The sequence below is a fragment of the Vulpes lagopus genome, chromosome 3 (genome assembly GCF_018345385.1).
Source record: "Vulpes lagopus strain Blue_001 chromosome 3, ASM1834538v1, whole genome shotgun sequence".
Taxonomy (NCBI): domain Eukaryota; kingdom Metazoa; phylum Chordata; class Mammalia; order Carnivora; family Canidae; genus Vulpes; species Vulpes lagopus.
The window spans coordinates 106714097-106731327 of NC_054826.1; the positions used below are offsets into that span (position 1 = coordinate 106714097).

Here is a 17231-nt window from a genome sequence, read left to right on the forward strand (position 1 = left end):
CTCACGCAACAGCACAACAACTGGACTGTTGTTATGTGGAGGTATCCCTCACTCATTAGAGCCCCTCCAAATCCACAGCTCATCTTTGTGGTTTCAGAGTCCAGGGCCTGGCACATGGTAGCCACCTAATGTGTTTACTGAATGGAGGGATAAAGGAATTAATGAATGAACAAATGATGATTTTAAGTAAACTAGTAGTAAGTTTGAATGTGTCTTTTTTTAAAATATTTTATTCAATTACTTGGGGAGGGGTGAATGCAAGCACACACAAACAGAGGTGGGAGTGTGGAGAGAGGGAGAAGGGAGAGAATCCCAAGCAAGCTCCATACCCAGCGTGGAGCCTGATGTGGGGCCAGATCCCATGACCCAAGGTGAAATCAAGAGTCTGACACTCAACTGACTTAGCCACTAGGTGCTCCTGGGATCTGTCTTTTGAGTGAAACTGGCATCTAGGAGGATGGCCTGAGGTAGTACAGCCCAAGGTGAGAGCATTATTCTAGTACAATTTGGATATAGTGGGGGTCTGGCCTAAGGGCAAAAAGAAGGTGAAATTTGAAATACACTTATTCAGAAAATCAAATTTTAGACCTAATTGGCTGCTGGGTGATAGAGGGAAGAATGAAGTTAGGCTTTGAGGGCAGCCCCGGTGGCTCAGTGGTTTAGTGCCCCCTGCAGTCTGGGGTGTGATCCTGGAGATCGAGTCCCACATCAGGCTCCTTGCATGGAGCCTGCTTCTCCCTCTGCCTGTGTCTCTGCCTCTCTCTCTCTGTGTCTCTCATGAGTAAATAAATAAAATCTTAAAAAAAAAAAAAAAGAAGTTAGGCTTTGAGATTTCTATCCTGGGAGGTGGAGGAGATGCAGATAGGATTATGTAGAAATGCAAAGGGATGAGCAGCTTTGGGGGAGAACATAAGTTAATTTTTAGAATTTAGGAGGGAAGTCAGAGCTAGAGATTTGAGAATCATCTGATTGTAGATAGTAATTTAAATAATGACACTAAAAATAAACAAACAAACAAATAAATAAGACACTGATGGATAAATGCATAAACTGCCATTCACTGTGCAGCATGAGAAGGGAGCCATGGAGAGAGGCTCAGGATTTAGTCAGGACAGGCTAGCCGCTCAAACAACCCTCAAATGTCAGGGGTATAACTCAGGAGAAGTTTCTTCCTTGCTGCCATTGGAAAGTGGGCTTCCATAAAGTCATGCCAGGACCCAGGCTCCTTCTATTTTGCGGCTCTGCCATTCTCCAGATAGGGAGGATAGAGAGAGGGCAGCATGATGGGAAGGTTTTCAAGGGCCAGGTCTGGAAGTGACGGTATCACCTTCCCTCACATTCCACTGGACAGAATCCAGTCACGTGGCAGCCTCAGTGCAAAGGAGCCTGGAAATGTAGTTTAGCTGTGTCCCGAGGGGGAGAAGAGAAACTGTCCCACCACACCGAGGGAACACCAAAATGTCGACTGTAGGAAGAAAGACTTGCAAGAGCCAGCAAAGAGCCTTCAAGAGAGAAACCCGGATAAACATGGCATCGAGGATAAAATAGTTTGGAAGCCTGGACTAGAGTGAGACAAGCAAGGTCCTAGGTGTAAGATGGACCCTGGGAAAAGGAGTTAAAGGAAGGGAAGGGTTGACTTTCTACTCTTACTCATAGAGTTTTCTCACTTGATTATCAGTTGAACCCACAAGGGAGGAATTATCACATCTTACAGGTAAGGAAAATGAAGCACAGAAAAGGCCAAGAAGGTATTCAAGATCAAAAAGGATGGAATTAGGATCTGAACCCAGGACCGAGGCTGATGATTTTCCCAGGGCGCCCATCAGAGAAGTTTTCCAGCCTGCTCATGTGAAGCCTGGGGAGGGCTGAGTGTGTGGAGGGTCCTGGGCTTCTGGCTCAGGGAGAAGACTTCTGAGTTACACACTTCTGAGCTACACAAATGAGAGCTCCTCCTGTCCCACGTAGAGAGCAGAAGGAGAAGGTGTGTCCAGCGCCAGGGGTCCTGGGAGAGGGCAGGAGAGAGCTCCAGAGAACTGGAGAAGGGCTGGCTAGACCTGGCTAGACCGGCCCCTTCCTCCTTCCTCTGGCAGCCCCACCCCCACTCTGGGCCTCTGCGGTGGTGGACTGAGAGTGCACACGCCAGCCCTGCGCATCCAGCCATCATGGACCCTAAAGGTAAAGGAAACCCCCAGACCTCTCCTCTCTGTCCCTGCATCACCATCTCCCCTCTCCTGCCTCTCTCCTCATCCCAACTAATCTCAGTCTCTTAGCCCCCCTCCCCCACCAAAGAAGATCCATTCCCTGCCCCCCCTGCTTTGCCCCCCTCACGCCCTCTGACCTCTCTGAACCCCAAGCAATTCTTCTGTCTCCTGAGAGCCTCTTCTTTCTCTTTCTATAGTCCCCAGCGAGTTCTGGGGAGAAAGGGGCTTGAGCCCCAGGAAAGGAAAGGTCCAGAGGGGTCTGGAGGAGGCCCTGTCTGGGGAGCAGCTCTGGACTTTGCCCCATGCTAGCCAGCAGGGAGGAGGGGAGGCAAAGTCCTGTCCCTTATGTAGCCGGTGGGGGAGGGGACTTGAGCCACGTGACTCTGCCTGGGGTGGAGGTGATGTCGCAGAGGAGAAGGAGGGCGAGTGGATGATGATTGGGGCCAGGCTCTGGAATCAAAGGCTCCTGCTTGAATCTGGGCTCCACCTGGAACAGGCTGTGTGACCTCCAGCAAGTCACTTGACTTCTCAGAGCCTCATCTTCTTGCATCTGCAAAATGACAATACTAGTTCCCAGCTCATTAGGCTGTAGGGAGGACGAATGTCAGACTCACAGAAGCTTTGGCCAGTGCCTGCAGGACAGAAGTCGCGCTCCTAGAGCTCTCTGCATTTGCCCTTCCCCCTTTCTGGGCTGCTTCTTCCTTGGCTCTCATCTGCCTCCCCTGCTTTGGGGCTTCTGGTGGCCCCCCCACACACAACTGGAACCTCTGGCTAGGCTGCGGAACCAGCTCTTGGGGATCCAAACAAACTTTCGGTTTAGAAATGACCTCAGAGTCAGAGCCTGGATTCAGCCCCATCCCTGCCACCCGCTAGCTGTGTGACCTCAGACAAAATGCCTCTCCTCACTGTGCCTCAGTTTCCTTACTGATGAAGTGAAAATGTTGTCTTCCCTTGGGTTGTGGGGAGGGTTTGATGAGATAATACACGTCCAGTGCCTACTACACAGGAATCCCTCGGTGTAGTCATGCTGGTGGTGGTGCTGACTCCCCAGGTGTGTCTCTGCAGCCCTGAGCCCTCCCTGGGTCCCAGCCCCACACTTGGAAGCCTTGCGTGTCCATCTCCACCTGACAACTCCCTGGCATGTCAGAGTCAGAGACGTCCCCTCATATTCTCTCCATGTCTATCCCTACTTCACCATCCTCCTACTTGGACTGGAAACTCAGGGTCATCTGTGACTGTTCATCCCCTCTCGCACCCCAACATCCAGACAGTTGCCACGTCCTATGGACTCCCCTTCTCCTGAGCATCACCTAAACCTCTAACCTCTTCGTTTTCTGTTCCCACCTCCCTCTGGGGAACAGCCTGGTGGAGGCTTCCTTTGTTTTGCTGCCTTCTTTCTGGTGATGTGTGTCCAGAACTCTGGACTGGCATTGATCAGTGCCTCATGGGAATAAAGCCAGGAGGGTCTAAGGGAAAAGTCTAAGGGGTGAAGCAAAAGCTGGGGATGTGGCAGCAAGGAGGGGTGAGGACAGAGTTGGGGCAGATGTAGATGGCAGGCTGGTGGGCAAAGATGGAGAGGTCAGGCCTGGCCCAAGCATGAGCAGGGCAGGGTGGGAGCAGGGTGCAGGGTGCGGGTGCTGTGTTCCCTTACAGCCTTGGGAGCAACGCCCTCACTACCTTTCCCCTGGCCCCCTGTTCCTTGCCCAGGCTGTTGCTGCAGCCTCCCATCTTGCATCTTTCAAGAACACCAGGCGCAGTTTAAATATTTAAACTTCCAAGTGATTTCAGATGGAATGTATCAGTGATTTTTCTTTTTGCCTGTTGAACAAGACCCTGACGACTCGTTCCCATCATTCAAGGCCTGCTCAGTCTGGCCCGGTCCTGCCGTTCAGCCCCCTCTTGCTAGTCAAACTGATCTGAAATTCTTTTTTTTTTTTTTTTAAGATTTTATTTATTTATTCATGAGAGACAATGAGAGAGACAGAGACACAGGCAGAGGGAGAAGCAGGCTCCATGCAAGGAGCCTGATGTGGGACCCGATCCCGGATCCTGGGATCACGGGAGGCAGACGCTCAAATGCTGAGCCACCCAGGTGTCCCCCGATCTGAAATTCTGTAGAGCGTTTTACCACTTGCATGATAGGCAGTCCCTTTGAGCCCTATTTGGAGGTCATTTCTCTTCTCTAGAGAGAGAGGGGATGAGAAAAAGAACTTTAGCTGGGAGTTGCTGTGCTCGTCAGCCTCTGTCTCCATCTGGTGTTAGCCAAATGGATCAACAAATAAAGAGCTGAGGGATGGCTGAGTGGCTCAGCAGTTGGGCGTCTGCCTTTGGCTCAGGGCCTGATCCCAGAGTTCCGGATGAGTCCCACATGGGCTCCTTGCGGGGATCCTGCTTCTCCCTCTGCCTGTGTCTCTGTGTCTCTCATGAATAAATAAATAAGTTTTGTTTTTTTTTTTAATTTTTATTTATTTATGATAGTCACAGAGAGAGAGAGAGAGAGAGGCAGAGACACAGGCAGAGGGAGAAGCAGGCTCCATGCACCGGGAGCCTGATGTGGGATTCGATCCCGGGTCTCCAGGATCGCGCCCTGGGCCAAAGGCAGGCGCCAAACCGCTGCGCCACCCAGGGATCCCTTTTTTTTTTTTTTTAAAGCCGAATGCACAGGGCTGCCACGGTCACACCCAAAGGGGTTCAGAGACATCTGTCAGGCATTGGCTCAGCACTTGTCGACCACTTCTTGCCCTCCTTATTGTGACCCTGTGATTTTTCCTTTTCTTTCCTTTCTTTTTATCCAAAATCTGTTTATTGGGATAGTGTACCACTCATCTTGATTCAGGGCGCTTTCAGTGCTGCCTCTGTCTGAAGGCACATCCTTCCAGAAGGCTTGCTTTTCCTCCTGCAGGCTGGCAAAGGACAGTGGAACAGAAAGCACACAAAACCATGGTGTGTGCGTGGCTAAAGACGGTGGTGATTTTGTAGCATCCCGGGCACTTCGCGTCCGTGAAGTAAGAGTTGCGGCTCTACGCCAGGCGCTTCTTCTCCTCTTCCTGGGGACTGGGATGCAGGGAGGAGGTCCTTCATCAGGGACATGTTCCCGTGGGGAGGTTGTCACTGCAGAAAAGCCCTGTGAGGATCCTTGGGTGGCTCAGCAGTTTAGCGCCAGCCTTCGACCCAGGATGTGATCCTGGAGACCCGGTATCGAGTCTCACATCGGGTTCCCTGCGTGGAGCCTGCTTCTCCCTCTGCCTGTGTCTCTGCCTCTCTCTCTCTGTGTTTCTCATGAATAAATAAATAAAATCTTAAAAAAAAAAAAAAAAAAGAAAGAAAAGAAAAGCCCTGTGATTCCTGCATGAAACCAACTCTCAGAGAGGTTAGCAAACCGCCTGGAGTCACTCAGTGTGTAGGTGGTGGAGTCCAGTTCCAGCCCAGGTGTTTCTGACTCCTGAGCCGGATGTTCTTACTACTGCATGGACAGAGCCCTGGAAACATGGGTGTGGTTTGCAGAACTCTGTGAATGTTGACATGATAAGCACATTACAATTTAAAAATATCACTCAGTGCTAGATTATGGCGGTGGGGTGGGGTAAGTGAGGGGACTCGGGAGCCACTCTGCCTGAGTTAATGACTCTAACTCCCCACTTCCCAGCTGTGTGAACTTTGTGAAATTTGGATGTGGTTTGTGGTCTCTCAGTGCCTCAGCTTCCTTATCTGTAAAATGGGGAGAATAATGGGACCTATCTCATAAGGTTGTGAGGATCGAATGTGTCGGTATATATAAAATGCTTGGTACAGCGCTTTAGAAAGTGCCAGCTGCTATCTATCTATCTATCTATCTATCTATCTATCTATCTATCTCATCTCTACCTTCAACATGGGGCTCCAACTCATGACCCCAAGATCAAGAGCTGCACGCTTCACTGACTGAGCTAGCTGGGTGGCCCCTTCCTGACTTGCTTTTAGTTGAACACATACCAGAGCTGTAGCCACAGGCACAGGCCATGTCATTACACACAAAACTGAAAACAAACACTTGTTATACTCATCTTAGGTGCATTCATAGAGTCTCCCTTTGTGACCCATACATCCCAGACAAGAAACAGTTAAGTGACTGATGTAAAGATGAAGGTATGGGCGTTCTGATTCTGATCTAGTGCAAGAAATAGCCCAAGATGCATCCCCTCAGAAACAAAGATGCCCATTTTCAAAACTTTATTTAAATCCAAGTTAGTTAACATGCATCACATTATTAGCTTCAAGAGTAGAATTTAGCGATTCACCAGTTGCATGTATCATACCCAGTGTTCATTCCATCACTTGCGCTCCTTCATGCCCATCACCCAGTTACCCCATCTCCCTGTCTACCTCCCCTCCAGCAACCCTGTTTGTTTCCTGGAATTAAGAATCTCTTATGGTTTGCCTCCCTCTCTGTTTTTATCTTATTTTATTTTTCCTTCCCGTCCCCTATGTTTATCTGTTTTGTTTCTTAAATTCCACATATAAGTGAGATCATATAATTGTCTTTCTCTGATTGACTTATTTCACTTAGCATAACACTCTTTAGTTTCATCCACATCGTTGCAAGTGATGCAACTGTTTAGGACTGTTTAGAGCTCTAGGACTGCATTCATTCTTTTTGTGGCTAAGTAATATTCCATTGTATATATGTACCACATCTTCTTTATCCATCCATCTGTCGATGGACATCTGGGCTCTCTTCATAGTTTGGCTATTGTGGACATTGCTGCTGTGAATATTGGGGAGCATGTGCTCCATTGAATCACTTGGTTTGTATGCCTTGGATAAATCCCCAGGAGTGCAATTACTGAGTGGTAGGGTAGCTCTATTTTTAACTTTTGAGGAACCTCCATACTGTTTGCACCAGTTTGCATTCCCTCCCAGCAGTGTAAGAAGGTTCCCCCAGAGATGCCAATTTTAATAAAACTTTAGTCAACTAATGAAGAGATCAGGGTTACATCTCACAGGGTAAAACTATATATAATCTGTGAAGTCTAGGCATCTTTTTTTTTTTTTAAGTCTAGGCATCTTGAGAGAACTTTTACATATAACAACTGCAAGGGTAGAAGGTGGGACAGGGTGTTATAGCTGTCCCCCCTGGGTGGCAGTTTCTGGGCAAGGTCTCCTCAGGCACCTGCAAAAACAGCGCTCCCCTCTCTGAAGTTCCTTTCAGTGACAGCTGCTAAATAGAAGAGCCGCATTTTCAAAGCTTCCCCCAGGAATCCCTTTTGTTGGAAACACATGAGAGAGTGGGGGCCTGAAACAAACCAGATGTACTTGCTTATGTTTCACAAACGGAACACAGAGCAGATAATATTCTGACCGAATGGTAGACAAGCCCAGAACAATGGATCTCGAAGCCTCCAAGAGAGCAACCCTTGCTGGTGGAGGCAGCGTAGGAGGCACAACCTGAATCCACACGGGTCATTTCCTACTCTGTTCTGTAAGGAGTTTCCTTTACATTTCTGAGCCTCAGGTCTCCATCTGTAAATATGAATGAGCTCTAGCTTGAGGAACTAGGGGTAAGATTTGTAACAAAGTGCCAGGCCTGTGGCAATGTGGCAAGTGCCTGGCGTATGGTAGGCACCAGTGGATGGTAGCCATTGATTCCCTTCCTGCAGTTCTGAAGCTCTCAGCTCTGCTATGAATTAGAATTCGGTCACCACATTGTAGACCCATTATGTTAGAATCTCTGGGGGGTGGGGCCCACGCATCAGCATTTTGCTGAGCTCCGCAGATAATTCCATTGTGCAACCAAGGTTGAGAACCACTGTCTTACCCACCCTAAGGAAAGCTTTCCTTGACCCTGTCAAACAAGATTTCTTGCTCTCCTTTCCTCTGTCCCTTCCTTCCTTCTTTCCTTCTGTTCTCTCTTTCTTCCTTTTCTTTATTATAGAGAATTTCAAATGTACACAAAAGTAAGCAGAAAAGTAAGGATGGACTTTCATGTACCTATCACCCAGCCTCAACAGCCACCAACTTTTGGCCAGCTGGGCTCCATCCACACATCTTCTACTTTCTACCTTTCAGGAACACTTTAAAGCAAAATAGGCTCATAAGTCTTTTCTTTTTTTCGTTTTTTTTTTAATTTTTATTTATTTATGATAGTCACAGAGAGGGGGGGGGGGGCAGAGACATAGGCAGAGGGAGAAGCAGGCTCCATGCACCGGGAGCCCGACGTGGGATTTGATGCTGGGTCTCCAGGATCGCGCCCTGGGCCAAAGGCAGGCGCCAAACCGCTGGGCCACCCAGGGATCCCTCGTAAGTCTTTTCATACATGAACATCTTGGCGTGTATTTTCTAAAAAAGATGAGGACTTTTCTTTTTGTTACAACCACAATACAATGATCACAACTAATTTTTTTTACATCTGAATTATTAAAAAATTTCCTTAATGTTATTAAACATCCAGTGTCCAGATTTCCAGTTGTCTCATAAATGCTTTAATTTGGTTTCAGTTGTTTGAATTAGGATCCAAATAAGATCCATGTTGTGATTGGTTAGTATGTGTGTTAAGATTCTTTGTGTGTGGGATCCCTGGGTGGCTCAAGCGGTTTGGCGCCGGCCTTTGGCCCAGGGCGCAATCTTGGAGACCCGGGATCGAGTCCCACGTTGGGCTCCCGATGCATGGAGCCTGTTTCTCCCTCTGCCTGTGTCTCTGCCTCTCTCTCTCTCTCTATGTCTATCATGAATAAATAAATAAAATCTTTAAAAAAAAAAAAGATTCTTTGTGTGTGTGGGTGCCTGGGTGGTACAGTAGGTTAAGTGTCTGACTCTTGGTTTTGGCTTAGGTCATGATCTTAGGGTTGTGAGATAGAGCCCTGTTTAGGACTGCATGCTCAACACAGTCTGCTTGAGACTCTCCCTCTCCCTCTGCCCATGCCCCCATACTCTCTAGTGTGCTCTTGCTCTCTCTCATAAATGAATGAATCTTTTAAAAAAAGATTCTTTTTATTATTTATTGCTTATTTATTTTTACAGATTGTAATTTCTTATTTGAAAGAGAAAGAGAGAGAGAGAGAGAGAACCAGACATGGAAGGGGCAGAGGGAGAGGGAGGAGGTTCCCTGGCAAGCAGGGAGCCCAACACAGGTCTCTATCTCAGGATCTTACCTGAGATCATGACCTGAGCCAAAGACATACTCTTAACCAACTGAGCCACCCAAGTGCCCCTTTATTTATTTTTTAAAAAGATTTTATTTATTTGAGAGAGAAAGAGAGAAAGCACGAATAGGGGGAGAGGGGGAGAGCTGAGCAGGGAGCTTGATTCAGGGCTCTATTCCCAGACTCTGAGATCATGACCTGAGCCAAAGGAAGTCAGACGCTTAACTGTCTGAGCCACCCAGGCATCTTTCTCTTAATTTTTTAAAGAGTTTATTTTTAAGTAATATTTACACCCAATGTGGGGCTCGAATTCACAACTCCAAGATTGAGTTGCATGCTCTATGGAGTGAGCCAGCCTGGCGCTCCGGGAGCATTCATTCTTTTTTTTTTTTTTTTTTTTTTTTTTAAGATTTTATTTATTTATTCACGAGAGACACACACACACAGAGAAAGGCAGAGACACAGGCAGAGCGAGAACAGGCTCCAGGGAGCCTCTTGTGAGACCCGATCCCAGGACTCCAGCCAGGGTCACTTCCTGGGCCAAAGGCAGGCGCTAAACTGCTGAGCCACCCAGGGATCCCTGGGAGCATTGGTTCCTAACCCTCATGTGCATCTGAAACACAGGAGGAGCTCTTCCAAACTTGGATGCCCGGGAACCACCCATAAAAGATTCTAATTTGGTTGATCTGGGCTGGGGCTGAGCAGCAGAGTCTGAAGAGCTCCTCAGGTGGGTTCCTGCTTTCTCAGTTCTGCAGAGAAGAGTGGTCTCACACCCCACCTCCACTTCCTCACCTCCCAAGCACTACTTGACCGTGATGATATGGCTTCTGCCCCCACTGCATAGCACTAAGAGTGCTCTGGCAATGGCCTCCCCACTGCTAAGTCTTTTTTTTTTTTAATTTTTATTTATTTATGATAGTCACAGAGAGAGAGAGAGAGAGAGAGAGGCAGAGACACAGGCGGAGGAAGAAGCAGGCTCCATGCACCGGGAGCCTGATGTGGGATTCGATCCCGGGTCTCCAGGATCGCGCCCTGGGCCAAAGGCAGGCGCCAAACCGCTGCGCCACCCAGGGATCCCCCCACTGCTAAGTCTTATGCCCATTTGCAGCCTGCCTTCTACTTGCTTCTGCTCACATCCTACTTCTTGAAACCCTCAGCTCCAGACACCCACTCCCTCCTGGTGCTGCTTCTCTTTTTAAATTTTGGTACTTCCCAGAGGCCTCCTCTTCTTCCTGACCTGGTGATCTCACCCACTGCTATGCTTAGTCATCACTCATGTCTGCTGGTGGCCCCCAAATCTCCATTCCTCACCCAGTGTCTCACCAGGACCCACCATCATGGTGTGGCCAGGCACATCCTTCCTGCTGGCATCTCGACCTTAACATCTGCAAAGCCAAAGTCAGTCGTTCCCCCCAGCTCTGCTGCTTCTCAGCTGCATCACCAGCTGCACGAACCTCCTTGACATTCAGCTTCTGTGCTTGTAAAATGGGAATAATCCCCTGTGGTGAGTTTCAGACGAGAGAGCCCAAGAGAAGTGTGGTGCCCACGGCTGGCACACTGCAGGCATGCAGGTTGCTGTCTTCTGTTGTCCCCATCCTCCACCCTGAATAGTTCCTTGTGGCAGTTTGCAGCTACCTATGGCAGAAACCCAAGGCTTCTACATCTCATGAGCTGCTAATTCGGGCAGATCCTACCTTAGAAACAACTCACACATTTGCCCCTGCTTGCTCTTCCTACGGTTCTGCCCAAGCTCAGGGCTACATCTCTTCCTGTCTGGCCAACTGCCTCAGCCTCCTTTTGCCTCCCAACCTATCTCCAGTCAGTGGCTGAAGTGACCCTCCTGAAACAAAATCATAATTCCATAATTCCCTTGCTTGGGGTACCTGGCTGGCTCAGTTGGTCAGTCAGTAGAGCGTATGATTCTTGATCTCGGGGTTGTAAGTTCAAGCCTCATGCTGGTTGTCGAGATTAGTTATAAATAAAATCTAGGTGGATCAGTGATTGAGCATCTGCCTTGGCTCAGGTTGTGATCCTGGGGTCCCAGGATGGAGTCCCACATCAGGCTTCCCATGGGAAGCCTGCTTCTCCCTCTGGCTATGTCTCTGCCTCTCTCTCTGTGTCTCTCATGAATAAATAAATAAATAATATTTTAATAAATAAATAAATAAAATAAAATCTTAAAACCAACAAACAAACAAACAAACAAAACCTTGTGCTTAAAATTCTGTGATGGCCCCTAGGATCTGTCCAAACTACACAGCTAAATAATTTAGTCCTTTTTCACTCTGGCCATCCCATTTCTCCCCTTACAGCCTTTCTCTATTTTCTTGCTTTTGAGACTTAAGCACCAGCATCTTCAGCATGAAATGTGTCTCCCCCACCACCACCTCATAGCTCTGCCTGGCAAACATTACTCATCCTTCAAGGCCACAGAACCTACCTCCCTCCTTCCTCACAGACACTTAGTCATTTCTTCCTCTGTGCTCCCACAACCCTCGGTAGATGCTCAGTTATCCTTTAGCAGACACATCTACTGTGTGCCAGACAGTGTTCCCGAGAGCTTTGCAAATATTAAAGTACTTAATTTTCATACAGCCCTATGAGGTGCTTATTTTTGTCATCCCTATGACTAAGGAGGCACCTTTGAGGTCCTGGAGATGCTCTGTCATTTGCCCAAGATCACTTAGCTGAAGATGGCCGAGGCAGTACTGGAATCCAGGCCATCTGGCCCCAGAGTCTGGGTTCTCATTCATCTACCATGCAGCCTCTATGCTAGGATGAGTATCACTGAACACCTAGTATTAAGCAAATCAGTATGAAATTGCCAATATTTGGCCATCTTTGACCCATAAAAATAGCACATTTGTATGGTTCCATGTGTTAGGCACTTGGGATGGAGCAGAAAACTCTGGGTGATGACATTAGAGCATGGGTGAAGATCAAGGAGCAGAGTGTACATGTGACCCGATAGGGTGTCTGCAGAGCCCCCTGCCAAGGAAGTGCTAACTAAGAGAAGACCTGAGAGAGGAGTGGAGGGAAAGGGGGACTTTGGGGGAAGGGGGAGGGAAGGGACTTCCAGGCAAAGGCACAGCATAGGCTAAGGCCTGAAAGCTAAGAAGGAGGGCTGCCAACTCTGTTACCCAGCAATTAGTACTTGGCACAGAGTGGGCGTTCAAGAAGGATTTGTCAGGGCAGCCCGGGTGGCTCAGCGGTTTAGTGCTGCCTTCAGCCCAGGGCCTGATCCTGGAGAACTGGGATCGAGTCCTATGTCAGGCTCCCTGCATGGAGCCTGCTTCTCCCTCTGCCTGTCTCTCTCTCTCTCTCTCTCTCAAATAAATAAATAAATAAATAAAATCTTAAAAAAAAGATTTGTCAAAAAAAATAAATGAAAAAGGGAGAGAAGTATCAACTGGAGTTGATACAATGAAAGTGGGGTTTGAAGCAGGAAGGTTATTTACTTTTTTATTGTCTTATTTTAAAGACAGATTTAATGAGGCATAATTACAGAGAGTAAAATTCACCCTTTTCTGTGTACAGTTCTGTGAGTCTTGACAAATGCATCAGTGCTGTAGCCACCATCAGAGAAAATATAGACTCATTCAGTCCCATCCCCAAAACTCCCTGGTGCTGCTCCTTTGTGGCCGGCCCCCCTCCCCTCAGGAAACCACCAGTCTGTTCTTTTGCTGTGGTTTTGTTTTTTCCAGAATGTCATATGGATGAACTCAAATAGCACATAGCCTTTAGAATCCGGCTTCTTTACTTAGAATAATGCATTTGAAATGAGTCCCCTATTGTGTGTGTCAGTAGTTGGTTCCTTTCTATGTTGCCAAGTAGAATTACACCCCAGAGGTGCCTCACAGTTTGTATATCATATATTCACCAGTTGAAGGATTCACATTCACTTTAAAAAGCAAACATCACTGCACCTGGTGTGGATGGAGCTGGAGCTTCTATATCTCTGCTGTATGTCCAACAGCCTTTTGCCTGGCTGGCTGGTGGAACAGTGGAGATGACAACTATGTCTTTGTCATATTTACTTTGCTGTCACAGTCACTTTGCTCTCAGTACCCAGCCAGGGCACAGCTGGCTCTGAATGAGGAATGGAAGCCATTTGGGGCAGAATATGAGCAAGGAGGGCCAGGTAAAATCACTGAGGGTGGGGAAGGGGTGAAGATTGGGTGCTTGACTTTGGGGAAGAAAGCCTTATATTGAGGGTAGACCAAGCCAGAATGCCTGTTTTAACTTCAATGTGGAGCAAAAGTGAGGAAGCAAAACAAAACCCAACATACTATCCAATCAAAACCCCCTAATAGGGACGCCTGGGTGGTTCAGGAGTTGAGCATCTGCCTTCGGCTCAGGGTGTGATCCTGGAGACTCTGAATCGAGTCCCGCATCGGGATCCCTGCATGGAGCCTGCTTCTCCCTCTGCCTGTGTCTCTGCCTCTCTTTCTGTGTGTTTCTCATGAATAAATAAATAAAATATAAACAAAAAAACAAAGACAAAAAACAAACCTAACATGCTATCCAATGGTCTCCCCCTGCCACGACGACGGGAAGCGCCGTCCATTCAGGGCTCGCGCCCAGGAGGCTGCAGGTCTTCTCCTGGCCGACAGATGGCGATGTTGCACCGCGCCTGAGCTCACCCATTCAATCCACAGACCTTAGGGGCGGGTTAGCGGCTAAACGCGGGTAACGTGGGCGGGAAGGACCACTCGGTCCACAACTTTTTTTTTACTGAGAAAGGACTCGTCCACACTGCTGAAGCTGTGCCTCACAGAGCAAGGGCTCAAGCCCAATTTCCACTTACACTTTCCTCCTTGTACAGCCCCCATCTCTAGAGAGAGGACAGTTCGTTGAGACATCAGGCATAGGAGTGTGTGTGCTCCAAGCAAGGGGGGAAGGGGAAGGGACCCCAGGGCCTGGTCGGCCTCCAGTTTGCTGTGTGACCTCAGCGCACTTCCTTTCCTCAGTCTCCACATCTGTAAAAACCGGACTTTCCAGCTATAAAATACTTGATGCTACGGAGCAGACATACACTTACTCTGCTGGGGGCCTTCTCTCATAACTAATCCTTCTGTGCCAGGTGCCAGGGAGACTGGAAAGGCTGCAGGTGACTCTCAGGTGTCTTCTCTTCTGGTTGGTAAATAGCTGTTGATGCAGCACTAGGTTTGCCACTTAATACAGGCCACTGGGTTCAATCTGAATTTCAGATAATCAACAGATGATTTTTAAGTGTAAGTCTGTTCTAAATATCACCTAGGATATATTTATACCAAGAAAACTTTGGTGTTTGGCAGAAATTTAAATTTAACCAGGTGGGGATCCTGGGGTGGCTCAGCGGTTTAGCGCCTGCCTTCAGCCCCAGGTGTGATCCTGGAGACCCGGAATCGAGTCCTACGTCCGGCTCCCTACGTCGGGCTCCCTTCATGGAGCCTGCTTCTCCCTCTGCCTGTGTCTCTGCCTCTTTCTCTCTGTCTCTGTGTCTCTCATGAATAAATAAATAAAATCTTTTAAAAATAAATAAATAAATTTAACTAGGTGTCCTGTGTTCTTACTTGCCTAATCTGACACCCTTGTCCAACCCACAAGCCCGTCTGAGGGGAACCCCAGATCTTTGCCCTGACTGGCTAGCCCCCACCCAATTTAGCTGGTCATTAGATGTTTTGACAACCACCCCGGACTGCAGGGAGGCGTCCTCAGTGTAACCCTGTTCTCTGTCTTTCCCTCCCAGGCCTGGAGCTGCTGCTGCCCCCCACCACTCTGGCCGCCCTGGCCGACAGCTGGCTCCGCGAGGACTGCCCAGGCCTTAACCACGCAGCCTTGGTTTCGGGGGCAGCCCCGTCGCAGGCGGTGCTGTGGGCCAAGTCCCCGGGGGTACTGGCCGGGAGGCCTTTCTTCGATGCCATCTTTGCCCGAGTCAACTGCCAGGTGTCCTGGTTCCTCCCTGAAGGCTCCAAGCTGGTGCCGGTGGCCAAGGTGGCCGAGGTCCGGGGCCCCGCCCACTGCCTGCTGCTGGGCGAGAGGGTGGCCCTGAACACGCTGGCCCGCTGCAGTGGGGTGGCCAGCGCCGCCGCCGCCGCCGTCGAAGCCGCCAAGGGGACCGGCTGGACCGGGCACGTGGCTGGCACCAGGAAGACCACGCCTGGCTTCCGGCTGGTGGAGAAGTTCGGGCTCCTGGTGGGCGGGGCCGCCGCCCACCGCTATGACCTGGGAGGGCTGGTGATGGTGAAGGACAACCACGTCCTGGCCGCGGGAGGTGTGGAGAAGGTACGTCCCGCTGGGCCCCTGCGCCGGCCCTGCTGCGCTCCCAGCCGCACCCCCCGCCCCCTACCAGCGACCGCTCCCCCCCCCAACCACGCCAGGGTGAACAGTGATGGCTGGGGAGTCCGGGGTGCTGGACCCCCACTCCCACCTCCTTGGGCATTCGTGCCCTCAGGTCAGATGGGCTGGTGGCAGACTTCTCCAGCAGGGCCCTGGGACTTGCTGTGATGCTCAAAAGCAAAGGGTGGTTGAGCTGCTGGGAACCTGGTGATGGTGGCTCTGTGACCTTGAGCAAGTTGCTCGAGCTTCCTGGACCGGTTTCCTATTTGAAAATGTTCTTAAAGACCCCTTCTAATTTTATTTTGTTATTTTATTTTATTTTTTTTCTGGTACAAGAAGGTGTTTGTATTATAGCAGGGGGACAGGACCCGTGGGCAGAAAGAGGTGCTTTCCAGTTTTACTGTTCTTGAGTCAAATTGGACTCCCGTCCTGGTGCCAAATATGGCTGATATTTGGCCATTTTTTGGATCCACAGAAGGGGTAATTTCATGTGGTTTCACCTAATGTGAGAGAAACCATCCCGTGACCTGGCCTTTTCATTAACCCCAAGCTTATTATCCACCTGGGGCCTTTCTGGGGCCAGGCCCCCATGTCAGGTGCCACTGTCCTCACTCACCTTCTGGGCCTGCTCCCCAGGCAGTGCAGGGGGCTCGGCAGGTGGCTGACTTCGCCCTGAAGGTGGAGGTGGAGTGCAGCAGTCTGCAGGAGGCTGTGGAGGCCGCCAAGGCCGGAGCGGACCTCGTCCTGCTGGACAACTTCAGGCCTGAGGTAAGGTGGGGTCTGCTTCCGGGGAAGGGGCCGAGTCAGGGACTCTCACCTCCCCTTGGCTTATGTCCCGCAGGAGCTGCACCCCACGGCTGCTGCGCTGAAGGCCCAGTTCCCCGGTGTGGGCGTGGAGGCCAGCGGAGGCATCACGCTGGCCAACCTCCCCCAGTTCTGTGGGCCCCACATTGACATCCTCTCTCTAGGGATGCTGACCCAGGCTGCCCCGGCCCTTGACTTCTCTCTCAAGCTGTTTCCTGAAGGGGCCACGCCCATGTACAATGCCCACAGGTCCTAAAGGCAAAGAGGATGCTGCCACCAGTGGGATAGCATGGTTTCTTGGGACTCTCAAGGTTGCCCCTAAGTATAGTACACGACTCTCCCGGCACTGGCCTGGGCTGCAGTCTGGCTCTGCCACCTACTGCTTGTGTGAGTTGGAGGGGCTGACTTCACCTCTGTTCATCTGTACAATGGGTCTAATAAATGAGCAACCTTACAGATGTCTTTGGGTGACAATTAACACATCATGAAGGCTCAGTGACTCTTAGAAATTAACCATAGCTCACTGATTCTAAGATGCACCTGTTTTCACACACTACCTTCTCTGAAGTCAAAATGTGTCTCTCACCAATGGGGTCTAGTGGTCACTGTCAGCCAGGCATTGGCCATCACATAGCCATCATGGCCTATGTGTGCAGCTTACAGATAAAACATGATAACAGGGCAGCCCTGGTGGCACAGCAGTTTAGTGCCGCCTGCAGCCCAGGGCGTGATCCTGGAGGCCCTGGATCGAGTCCCACGTCAGGCTCTCTGTATGATGCCTGCTTCT

At 49.6% G+C, this 17231-nt stretch overlaps 1 protein-coding gene and 1 pseudogene across 1 annotated transcript; one reads left to right on the forward strand and one right to left on the reverse strand.

Annotated features, from left to right (window-relative positions):
- The first annotated feature begins 1363 nt into the window (after positions 1–1363).
- On the forward strand, positions 1364–16898 carry QPRT (quinolinate phosphoribosyltransferase). The gene is made up of 4 exons (XM_041750551.1): positions 1364–2175; positions 15051–15586; positions 16277–16408; positions 16482–16898. The coding sequence occupies exons 1-4, from the start codon at positions 2163–2165 to the stop codon at positions 16698–16700; spliced, it is 900 nt and encodes a 299-aa protein (XP_041606485.1). The 5' UTR covers positions 1364–2162; the 3' UTR covers positions 16701–16898.
- Positions 4830–6535, reverse strand: LOC121486375 (annotated as a pseudogene).
- Positions 16899–17231: the final 333 nt, after the last annotated feature.

What these genes read in the sequence shown, in the direction of transcription:
- QPRT (XM_041750551.1), top strand. An exon ending in CCGCGGGAGGTGTGGAGAAG is followed by an intron (nt 15,587 to 16,276) that starts GTACGTCCCGCT and finishes CCTGCTCCCCAG; the next exon opens with GCAGTGCAGGGGGCTCGGCA. An exon ending in TGGACAACTTCAGGCCTGAG is followed by an intron (nt 16,409 to 16,481) that starts GTAAGGTGGGGT and finishes TATGTCCCGCAG; the next exon opens with GAGCTGCACCCCACGGCTGC.